Source organism: Eucyclogobius newberryi, unplaced genomic scaffold (assembly GCF_026437365.1).
Source record: "Eucyclogobius newberryi isolate DKJ021-1_F unplaced genomic scaffold, fEucNew1.0.hap1 SCAF_11, whole genome shotgun sequence".
Taxonomy (NCBI): domain Eukaryota; kingdom Metazoa; phylum Chordata; class Actinopteri; order Gobiiformes; family Gobiidae; genus Eucyclogobius; species Eucyclogobius newberryi.
The window spans coordinates 27,363,857-27,375,935 of NW_027315735.1; the positions used below are offsets into that span (position 1 = coordinate 27,363,857).

General features: G+C 40.4%; 2 protein-coding genes across 9 annotated transcripts in view; one reads left to right on the top strand and one right to left on the bottom strand.

The window, feature by feature from the left end:
* ablim3 (actin binding LIM protein family, member 3) overlaps positions 1-5,566 on the top strand; it is a 69,856-nt gene extending 64,290 nt beyond the window's left edge. For all 8 annotated transcript variants that reach the window (XM_072439789.1, XM_072439790.1, XM_072439792.1 and 5 more), the window contains 6 exons: positions 1,587-1,616; positions 1,983-2,038; positions 2,718-2,784; positions 2,888-2,898; positions 3,011-3,091; positions 4,155-5,566. In XM_072439789.1, the coding sequence (XP_072295890.1) occupies positions 1,587-1,616; positions 1,983-2,038; positions 2,718-2,784; positions 2,888-2,898; positions 3,011-3,091; positions 4,155-4,268 (359 nt within the window). In that variant the 3' untranslated portion in view covers positions 4,269-5,566. The remainder of the gene's footprint in view (positions 1-1,586; positions 1,617-1,982; positions 2,039-2,717; positions 2,785-2,887; positions 2,899-3,010; positions 3,092-4,154) is intronic.
* The window catches only part of ebf1a (EBF transcription factor 1a), a 311,927-nt gene that overhangs the window by 282,054 nt on the left and 17,794 nt on the right, over positions 1-12,079 (bottom strand). The window lies entirely within an intron of this gene.

Consider the following 12,079-nt stretch of genomic DNA (forward strand, 5'->3'; position numbering starts at 1 on the left):
AGGGGTCACGGCGGGTCACGGTCACTTCAGGCCAGAACGGGTTTATCCAGACGTAAACGAGTGGCGTGAGCTGAACATCTGTGGGAGCAGATGTGGCTCGTCGCTGGTGCGTGAAGATCCGATGGCGCCGATTTAGATTTGAGTTTGAGGCCCCTGAAAACCGGGGCCGTGACACCAGGTGTGACAAAGCGGTGCAGCCGGTGGTGGAGCGCGCGGAGACGTCTGGAATTGACTGTTTTTGTTCTCAAACGCCGGGCTCGAGCGGTCACACTTTGGGACTCAAGATCTTTCACGCTCAGATAGTTTTTGTTTGTACATATGTTTTTTTTATGATGCTGCATTGCGCTGTCAATAGAAAGATTAAATTAACAATGTTCTCTGCAGTTTTCACCCATCCTCCTTCTGCAGCGAGCAGTGAGTTTGATCAGGATTAGTTGAAAGCTCAGCCGATTGAGCATCTTTGAGGTTGAGATTAAATATGCACCCTGATTAAATATGACTGTTTTTTCTCTCGTTGCGCTTTCATCCTTCATTATAAACAAGTAGTAACTATATCCGAATGCTGGAGCCTCTTGGATAAACCACGGGCATTAAATGGGAGTAAATGCCTAGATAGATCATTTTTGTACTTTTTTCTCCAATATATTTGTGAAGCAGAAGGCCCTAGACTGACAATCAACACAAACTGTACCTTTAAAGAGGCTTGGGACATTAATTCTAGGTCTATATCACAAATAAATATGACCTTTTTAAGCTATAGTGGTAGAATATCTTAAAATCTTACATTTTGCATTATAAAGTAGCACTGACAATGATCATTTCGGCTAATTTAGCTGGAGGAATTTGGCCCCCTTGCCATAGTTTATCCCCCTGAGTTAGATGTACTTATTTGTAAATGTGTCCCCTGCATTTGAAATGACAGGAGCAGTGATCATCCATTTCCAGATCTGTAGCTGAACGATTTTTCCTATTTAGTTACATAAATACAGTACAGTAATTATAATGAATAGTCCCAACACTTGTCAGAGAGAACTCCTCGCTTGGGTGCAAACATAATATCCTCAAGTCGCTCTGTAGTTGTATCATCAGCAACTCAAATACTCCTCGTCTTTTTTTACTACCTCGTTCTACTTCAGTGTTGCCGTTTTCCAGTGCAAAACAAATGGATCCGTCTCTATGATAAACATATCGAATGCTACATTGGCAGTCTTTCGTTGCAGCGTTTCCTGTCTTCATCTTGCACTGCGTTAACTCCTCATTTATCAGAGCATCTATCTCCATCAGTCTCTCGTTCCCAGCTGGTGTCCCACTTCCTGGTTTATTTATGAGCTGTAAGATCTCTCATTAATGTGCTTTCTTGGATGGGAGGGGCCGCGTGGAGCCTGCTTCTCCACACAGGACATTTGAGAGAATTTGACATTGAGTCATTTGGTTTATTTTACTCATTTTATTTTGGGGAACAAGGATTTTTTGTGTTATTTTCAGTTTGTTGTTGAGTGAAAAAGTCCTTTGTGTACAAATTGTGCAACATATTCATTATGTTATCAAGGGGTTTCACTGTGTAACTTGTGTGTTTTCCCCCACAGCTCCACGGTCGCAGTACAGCGTTGAAAGTGGTAAGTTTTGTATTTATTCACTTTGTTTATTCTGCAATGTGCTGAGATTGTTGCTTGTTTATGAACATGACTTTATGCTTGCAACATCTGTACATCCAATATTATTTAGTTTGAAAATGTCGCCCTCTTTTGGTGATTTGTGGGTAGTGTGCCATGTTGTTTGGACTGAAATGCTTGTATTTATAATTTAACTACCCTTATTACTTGCAATGCATCAAAACTGACATAATGGCACTGCTATAAAATATCAGTATATTTTTTCTACTGTGACAAAATGCTATGGCTTTTGTGTTAAATGAATAATGACACTGGCATTGCTGTTGTAAAAAAAAGAAAAAAAGGCTAAAATGTACTTTTTGTGTGTAGATTTTGGGTGTAAATCATCTTCACTTCCGGGATATGGACGGAATGGCCTACAGCGGGTAAGACGTCACAGATGCTGGGAGGAATACTTTGAAATAGCCTCATAGCATAATTAAATGGAAAATAATAATGTATTCGGGAAAATCGGAAAAAAAACACCTAAGAAATGACAGTAAAATAGTTTGTAACAGGGTTTGGAGACAAAAAAATAATTTTACCCAAAATATGACTACGCTACTAGTCCGATTATACGCATCTACTCACTAATATTAATATTTTGTAACATGTTCTGCTCCATGGTGCCATCAGAGTGTTTTTATTACTATTTTATTAGTGTAAAAAACATGACATTTAGTAGGATTAAAGCAGCTTTATGTTTAGGTTTGTTCTGTGTTTATCCATCACTAATTGGAAAAGGAAAAAACTCACATTATGTAAAGCAAAAGCGGCGTTTTCTTTCATTTCCCCCTCTCACTAATTCTGTGCAGTCCAAGCAAACATTTCATGATCAAATACTGCAATGTATTCCTTTGATTTCAGGGAAAGCGACTATATTCTGATGAAAAAGTAACAGTTATCAAAAATGTGTGCATTTTATTAATATTTATTTACTTCCCAACGCTAATTACTGTAGGTAATCCATGTTATGTTCTGGGTACGTGTGTGTATTATTGGCCAAAGACCTTATAGAAAATTAAAATATGTTAATTACTTGCTCCTTTCTCCTTCTCCCTGCAGCCCCAGAGCGCTGAGTGCTACCAGTATCAGTACGACAGCTCGAGTGAAGTGTCCTGGGGAAACAAAGGTAATTGTGTAGGAGTTTTAAATAGCCGTATTCCTCATAAGATTAAGGCAATTAAATTCAACGCTTTGTTCTAACACTATCCCTCCTTTTTCTTCCGTCACAGCTGAATACAAGGTATGTTTGAGCTGAAATGGCTTGTTTGTTTCATAACTGATGATCTAAGTGGTGTAGTTATGAATGATTTGAGATGATAAGACATGGCTGTTTGTTCTCCCTGTTATTCCAGGTTTATCCCTATGAAATGCTACTTGTAACCACCAGAGGGCGCAACAAGCTGCCTAAAGACGTGGACAGAGCCAGGCTTGAGGTAAGTCATGGGTCAGGAATATGCAGTTTGTGTATAAGCCAAAATATTTAATAACTGCCAAACAGCCTTTTTCGGAAATATTGTTCATCTACTACTATTACTACATGGATTACTTGTATTATTATGTATTTGTCCATGTTATTCCTGCTACTCACTGCTATTGTTAAGTTGATATTATTATCATTTATACCACTGCAAAGATATTCACACATCCAGTACTTACTTGGATTCAAACAGCGGTGGGACCAAATCCTTGTGTTTTCTTGTTTTGCGGGTCTCAAGTGAGTCTCGAGTCAAAGACAGGCAAGTCCAAGTCAGGTGCAAGTCAGGTCCATGTCAGGTCCATGTCAGTTGCAAGTCAGGTCCATGTCAGATCCATGTCAGGTCCATGTCAGGTCCAAGTCAGGTCCATGTCAGTTGCAAGTCAGGTCCAAGTCAGGTCCAAGTCAGGTCCATGTCAGGTGCAAGTCAGGTCCAAGTCAGGTGCAAGTCAGGTCCAAGTCAGGTCCAAGTCAGGTCCATGTCAGGTGCAAGTCAGGTCCAAGTCAGGTGCAAGTCAGGTCCAAGTCAGGTCCATGTCAGGTCCAAGTCAGGTGCAAGTCAGGTCCATGTCAGGTGCAAGTCAGGTCCAAGTCAAGTCCAGGTCAGGTGCAAGTCAGATGCAAGTCAGGTCCAAGTCCAGGTCCAGGTCAGGTCCAAGTCAGGTCCAGGTCAGGTCCAGGTCAGGTCCAGGTCAGGTCCAGGTCAGGTCCAGGTCAGGTCCAAGTCAGGTCCAGGTCAGGTCCAGGTCAGGTCCAGGTCAGGTCCAAGTCAGGTCAAAGTCCAGTGCTTTAAGTTTCAAGTCCTTTCAAGTTTTTATACCAAATTACATAATGCAGCTCATACTTTTAAAAAATGTATATGTATATATTATATGTCGTGAGTCCTAGTCAAAACCCACAAGTCCAAACCTCTAGATTCTACTATTCTAATATGCTGAATAGTATCATTACTACTACTATAACTTAGTACTACTACAACAAGCCCGTTGTACACATGTGTTTTGTACGTTTGCATCTTTCAGCGTTATCTGTCTGCGGAAGAGTTCGTGGAAGTGTTCGGCATGACCATCGAGGAGTTCGACCGCCTGGCTTTGTGGAAGCGCAACGAAATGAAGAAGCAGGCCAGACTCTTTTAACGACGAACACGACCACTGACAGAGACTCGACGACGAAGTACACGAAGGACACACAACAAACTCTACATTCACTTCCCCGACTTTCACTGCCATGGCTGAGAGACTGTTCAAGATCTCCTTCAAAAAAGAACCAAAACCGCACTCGATACAGCGTGGACATCTGGGAAAAAGAGGAGGACGACGGCATTTAGAGACAAAGACAGATGAACTGTGACCCGTAAGCAATGGTAAAGATACTGCAGTTTGTGACCTGGAGCGGGGCCCGTCATAAAGGACCGAGGGGGCGATTCCTGTGACGAAAAGAAGAAGCATAGAGGAGATTTCTGGCTTTGCCTTATTGCGTTTCTTATTTCCAAGTGTGCAGCACCAGCAATCTGAATGAGTAGAATGTAGACGCAGAGGATTCGTGACACTTTAACAGAGTGAATGGCCTAATGTGAGTGTGAGAATGGCCTGGCTTTGCTTTTGTTCCCCCCTCGTTTAGAATAAAGTGCTTTTGGTGAAGCCGGTAACGGAGTAAAACGACCACAACCGACTGAGAATAAGGAACACTGTGTAATGTGTAAATATAAGCACATTGTAGTTGCATTCAAAGCTTTATTTTAGTTTTTTTTGGGGGGGATAAACTATAACATTTTGTACATTTTAAGGTGTTTATGTTGACAAGGTGCTAAGGCAATTTCTTAAGTTTTTCAAGATGGTTTAATAATAGTTTTTGGACCTAATTGATTTTTTTTTTTGGGACAAGACAGAGAGGCAAAACCAGAGGGAGAAACTTTGGTGGAACTGTTAAGGCGAGGACCCAATGCCACGACTGACTATAACACTACGGTATATTATTTATGAGACAAACATGAGTGGTATTTACATTTTACACAGATGCTTTACTACGTGGGTTGGTTAATGTATGTGTGATTTGCATTGATTTGTATGAGAATGAAAACCAAAGTGAGGAGGCACTGACGGACTAGAGCAAATCACTTCCAATGCAATGTAAACGGTGATGGTTCCATTAGTTAGACTCCAGTACACTGTGCAGTTTGTGCAATCCATACGTCTAACAAGTCAGTCCAGGCACTTAATGCAATATCAGATTCATGTTCTAGAGGAGAAGACTGAAGTCACCGATTTCTCATGGTTGTAATATTTTGTTTTGAAATAATATTTTGTAGCTAAAGAGGTTATTTTCACTTGCTATCAAGTCCTAGAATGGAAATGTAGGATAAATTAACCAGAGCTGACTTCTTTTGAATACTGTTATTCATGGTTTTATCACTAAAATAAATACAAATAAACAACTTGGTGTGTTGTGTTCTTTATGCAAGGATTGATGATTCTGCATCGTAGGCGACACGTAGAACAAGCAGAGAGTCGACACACATAGATAAAGGCTTGTCAGACATGTGGAGATACATGGCTATGATGCATAAGCTCATATTCTCCTGTGACGCGTGTGCTGCTGGTAATAGACCTTCACACTTTATCAGCAGGCGACGCAAAAGGCTCTTTACCACCACCTGCTGAATGTTCTCTGCTCCTACATCTGGCCTCTATCAAGTGGTAATAAGTAAACAGGCTTTTTACCCCACAATTTGACACATCCTAGTTTAAATCAAGTCATGTTTTAATGTTAAATAAAACCTGTCGGTCTAGTATGTTTTGTTTTGTGAGCTTTAGAGCATTTGGGGCTGAATCAATTCAATTCATTTTTATAACGCCCAAAATCATAACAGCGGTTGTCTCAGAGGACGAATTTGTATTTTTGTTATTTTTTTCTCACACTTAAGAGGTCTTTATTGACTGAAAGGATGTGTCCAGAACTAAGGGTCATCGTTTGAAGAGTGGCTTCACCGTTTTTGTTATTCAAATTGCTGCGACATAAAATACATATAGATTTGTACATTTTGTGCAGTGAAACATGCAGTTTTGTACAGTAGAGCCCCAGTGATCCCTAGAAATGTAACTGCATTTACAAAACAATATAGAAACAAGTGTAGCAATGGTAGAGATATTTTTACACAGAAAATAATAGAGTTTACAAACTGAAACAATTATGCGAGCAATTTGAAACAGAATGCATACATTTTCATAATACTTTTATTGTGGCCTCTTCCTGAACCATGCCATTGAAGATGTTCGATAAATTAAAATAAGGTTTATCAAATGTTTATGATGATAAAAGTCTAATATCAATCAGTTTATGACACTGAAAATATATTTAAAACTAGACGTTGCATTTTGATATGGTCTTTGCCCTTTCAATGGATAAAATTAATAAAAGTAATGTTTGTGTTGTATTGTGTTGTGTTCAAGTGCAATACATTTTGATCTATGTATTAAAGAGCAAATGTCCAACAATGATGATTAATGATGATAACACAAGTTTACACACCGGTGGGCGAATGGTTTTACCAGTTTAACCATAAACCATAAACTCTACTCCATCCACCCCCCAAGTGTTTATCAAAGCCAGCAGAAGGCCCCAGTGTTGCGGGATGGTTGCGGGACGGTTGAGGGCCGCGCAGGCTCTAGGACCCCGCGGAAAGGAGCCCGCAGCGCGCCGCACTTGGACGCCGGAGACGCTCCTGCTGCTGCCGCGCTCGCGCCGCTCACACATGGACCGGCACCGCGTTCAAACCTCCAGGGCTGCAGCGGGATGGACGCAAACGGCTCCAAATGTAAGCTGTCCGAGGACTTTTGATTTGTATTCCATTTACACAGGCTTTGGGTTTATTGTGCTTATTGTGCATCTGCTACAATTACATTCTCTATTGCACAAGCAGCACAACTATACAACAAACAACCTCTACTAAAGCTAGAATTCTATAATTATTGGTATCAGTACTACTTGTCAACTGCTAGAGGGAAATGCTCACAGGAATGATGTTTATTGTTGTAGATGTTTCAATGAATGCCCATGTTGACCATTACAGATAACAGCGAATTAAAGATATAAAATGATCACTTTTTGATATTGACATCAGGCCCAAAAGTTGTTGTTGTTGTAGTTTTTACTCTATTAGAAACACCCTTGTCAATGGGTGTGGCTTATCCCTCCTGCAGAGTACATTTTCCCACATTGTAATTGAAAACAACATTTTTGCTCCGCTTGTGGTGGATGATAGGCGTGACCGGGTTTCAAAATGTGAAATGTATTTTATTGAGCTGCTTTGGTGATCTTTGCATAACACACGGCTGCATGTTTCTGCTTGTAGGTGGCTTACATTGGCACAGTAGAGACCGTGCAGCAGGTGAACATGTGGGAGTGATCACAATAGAGGATTTTATGACCATTTTAATTTGAAGCTGGGATGGTGACAGTAACTGGGGAACATGCATAAAGCTTAATTTAGTTACTTTTTTCATGCTCCAATGTCTCAAATTTAACTGAACTTCCCTTTTTATTACTTGAATATTAACGGCAAACTACTGCATATAACGTCCTCTGCCACCTGCTCATCTCTATGGGATCGCTTTGCCTGGAACGCTCCACAGCGGGGCATTGCATTTTCCAATCTCCATGGAAACGAGCCACAAGTTACAGACAGCAAGTTGTTGAGGGACAAGCCCACTCCCAGCAAGAGCGTTTTCTGTGGTTTTTCAAGGTATTTTTGAACAATAAAATCACCCAAAATGAAATACACGCAAGATGGATATGTTTAATGCTACACTGTGGATGCTAATAACGCCAATGCAAATAAGGCCAATGTCAATAACGCCAATGCTAATATTCCAGGCAAAGCAATATCTCTATAGAGTCAAGCAGGTTGCACAGAAGTTCCACGGTGTAAGTTTAAACTGTATGTCTGTGCTTTATCCTGGGAGTAAGAAGTTTCCTGAAGTGCCTAGTGTTTGGAGGAAATGCATTTGCTGTTGTTTTTACAAAGCATCCTTGGAGGAAGTCTCGAGTCGTCCTCGTCTGTCAGTGCGGCCTGTCTGAGCACACAGGATCCATGCTTTAGTGAGTGTGAGGCTGACGTTTGGGTTAACCGCAGGTGAAAACACACGGAGCCATGGCCCGTCCCTGGGGGGCACCTTGCCGTGTTTATATAAGAGCTTACCGAGTCAGCCGTCTGACCATTGTGTATCAGATTACTGGGAAATAAATACAAGATGCTCATTTGGAGCTCATGGACTTTGTAGTAATAAACCAGTGACTTTTGAATGTTGTTGCTGCAGATGTTTTGTTGTGATTACTGTAGATTACAAAAAACAAGACAATGAATGGGTGTTTTTAGGTCCATTCTCTCTATATACTCAAAATACGTAAGGATTTAAGCTGTTTTTGTGTATTTATTTTAATTCCATACAATGTTTTTGAGTCCCAGTTTAAAGTCGGTGCTTGTCCTGGTTTTATACTTGGTTCACACAGCGATAGTGATGCAATTTAAAGTAGTATTTGGTGTTTGGGACTGACATGACCAAAGATGTGACTTTACTCACTTAAAAACATAAAAATAGTTTGATAAATCCTTAGTATATTAGAACTGGGTCATAAAGTTCAAACATAACCCATTTTCCCATTGATATTGTGTCTGTAAATCCGTGGGCTTCTGGTTTAAATGTTAATATCTCTGTGTTTTTGTTAATTCCCCTTTTCTCCATAGCCTTTGCATATCTCGTAGGGTTTACCCAGAAGTTGTTACGTCTTCTTGAAAAGCTTCTTCTCCGCCAGATAGAGCAGCTGTGCGGAAAAAAGCATTTGTTTTCCTTCAGGTCTGAGAGCTGAGACGGAGGCGGGTGTGTGAGGGAAGCGACCGTCCCAACAGAGGTGCAGTGCTGGGACCGTCTCGCATTTAACCCAGATTTAATGAATTGCTTCTATTGTCCGGCCGACTGTTGCATATGGAAAAGATTGTGCGGACAATGGATATCTATTTTACTGTGAAGCATCACGCAGGACTCTTACAAGATACTGTCTGTTTGAGATCATTTGAAATCACATCTGAAGTGTTTTTTATATCATATCAGGCAAATAAAAGTGTTCCGTTGATTGAAAGCAACAGAACATAATGAGGAAAAGGAGGAGAAATTGCATCGTTCTAGCTTTCCTTTTGACTTTTACCTTATGGAGTGATCATTGTCAGTCTTATGTACATATATATAGATATCATTTATACAAGATGCCCTTACTGAAACAATCCGACTTATATATGAGAATGACACAAATTCTCTGACTTGTGACTCCCTTAATGAACAATGTGGTGCGTTTCAAAGTCTAGATTGATCTCAGTAAACTCCTTAATTATTATGCACGCCTTCTTTTATCATATTGCATATTTTACTGTTGTTATCGATTGTTTTCTCTTTCACCTATCGCTGAAGCAAGTTCCTAGTTGGTGAATTGTGTTCACTGACAATGGCAATAAAACTACTTCTTTATTCAGGTTCAGGAGTAACACATTTCCCCCACAGAGTACGGAGAGTGAATACATATTTAAAACGCTGCGAGCATCTCGAAAATTGATCTAAAATTGCTGCAAAACCACATTTTACTGCAAACCCAAAAGACAGCTCTGTAGTGACATTTTGTGCTGCACCTTCATCGCACTAAAGCGTTCAAATCGAGCTAAACGTCTTTACCAAAATATCAACCAGAGATTTAAGGCTGAGAGTTGAGACAGTGCAAGTGCAAATATTTGCCTGATACATCTATAATTACCAGTTAATCATCATAAATGACTCGCTGTCTTTTGCAGCAGAACGATCCTTAACCGTCCACCCACTCGTAAGATGTTTTCTTCTGCTCAGAGTTCAAAAGTTAATGTTTTCACCTTTTTTTCCACGAGCATTGTTGACATTTTCAGACACGTTAACGCTGATACATACCGTGCTCTGTATTAAAGCTGATGCATGCGTGCGTCCTGTCATGCACGAGCAGTAAATCGTGGATAATTATGCAGCAGCTTCAGTGTAAAACGCGGAATTCCCCTCCTTAACCCACAGCGACAGGGACACGGCTCCATTTCACACAGCTCCGATCCACACTGCTTATGTTAGTGTGTGCGTGTGCGTGTGCGTGTGTGTGCGTGTGAGCGTGTGTGCTGGACATGGCCTGCAGAATGTTTTGGGTTTCCATGGAGACAGTGGATTTGTGTAACGGGACAATGTGGCACCGCGACACTTACGCTTTTGTACTTAAGACTGACCGTGGTTTTAAAACCGGATGAGACTTAAGACCACACTTTTTACGGTTACGTTATGTCAAAACACAGAGGAAAGATGTGTTGTTGTTGTTGTCAAGGCGAGACAGGTGAATAAGAAATAAAAGAAAAAGAAAGAATTTAGAGGTATCAATATGAAACGTCTATAGTTTACTTACATAAGGAAAGCTTTTATTCAATTTTGTATTAACATTATACTTAAAAAAGGCATGTATGTGTAAAATTGCCACATTTGCACATATTTCTTGTTACATTTTGTCAGTATTTTAGTAAACCAGATCTAAATGTGCATGATATAACCTAATCTTGCCTATTGTTTTAGAGTTAAACCTTTGATCAATCCGGCTTACAATTCACAATGAACAAATCCTCCCGTACAATTCGTCAAAATCTTGTTAAGTACAAGAAAGTTTGGTGAAACGACCTTTCTATGCATGCAAGTTTATGGAATTAAATAATAAAACGTCTTCAGGTGAAGTTTGGACGGTTTAGTTGTTTCAAGGTGAAAGTTTGTATTGCTCTGACCCACAAATGAATAAAAACCAGAGAGCGCTTTGCCTTTAGACCTTAGAAATGTCCTTTAAATCCACAATTACGTAAAACTTATCAAATCAATTGAAATAATCGATGGATAATTAATAATCTATACATTTATTAACCATAAACAGACTGCAACAAATGTCCTGGGATCGAAAAAGAGGTTTTATTAAAGAAAATGCCAATATTTGAGAAGTATTTAGTTGGAAAGTAATACAAGGCAGTGTGGAAATGATTGTTTGAAATAAGTTGCAGCCCGATTTACTGCCTCTGATAGATAAACGACTTGTTGTTTTGTGCAGACAGAGGTAAACACGATGTGCCCGCCTTAATCAAATAAAGAAATATCTCCAAGCGCTTTTGAAACGCTTTTGTTATTTGGTTTTCGTTGAATGTGCGAAAAAGTAATAAGACCGAATGTCATTATGGCCCCGACGCCGGCGCGGGACAAAGCGCTGTTCGGTCTCACGAGGATGTGCTTATTATCTTCGCATCATGTAAGGCAGCACTTCCACTTCACAGAACAGCGTCTCGGGCACAGCCGTGTCCTGTGCGGGGGACATAGCTGCGCGGTGATCTCACACGAGTCGTTGGGGCAGATCTGAATAATGGGAGTCTTGACTGTGGGGCCTTTGTCCGACCGCCGCCTGAGTCAAGCCTCTGTCCTCCGCCGGCTGAAATATGAAAAATGAAGAAAAAAAAGGAGGAGCGCAGTCCCACCAAACAGCCCCGCGCATCGTGGTCTGGTCTCTGAACTTTGAACTTCGACCCCGGCTTAGTGCTAAATTATTCAGCTGTCGTGTCTCGTTTGCAGTGATCCGACTCTGTACATGTCTCTGTCTTAGCATTAGCTGGTCATTATTAACTTTTAATTGTATTGAATTCAGCGGATCATCTTAGTGTTATTAAGTGCTTAAGCGGCTCTTTCTTCTCTCTAAAACTGTTTATTTGCAATCAGATTGTTGAGTTGATTGTTGTGGAAATGCTAAATTTTGAATAGAATTTTAGAATTTTGAGCACATGGTGTAAGCCCTCATTGGTCCAGGAGGGATTTGTAATTAAAGGTTTCAATGGTAGTAATCCGGACAATGTTTTTTAAATCAAGATGTT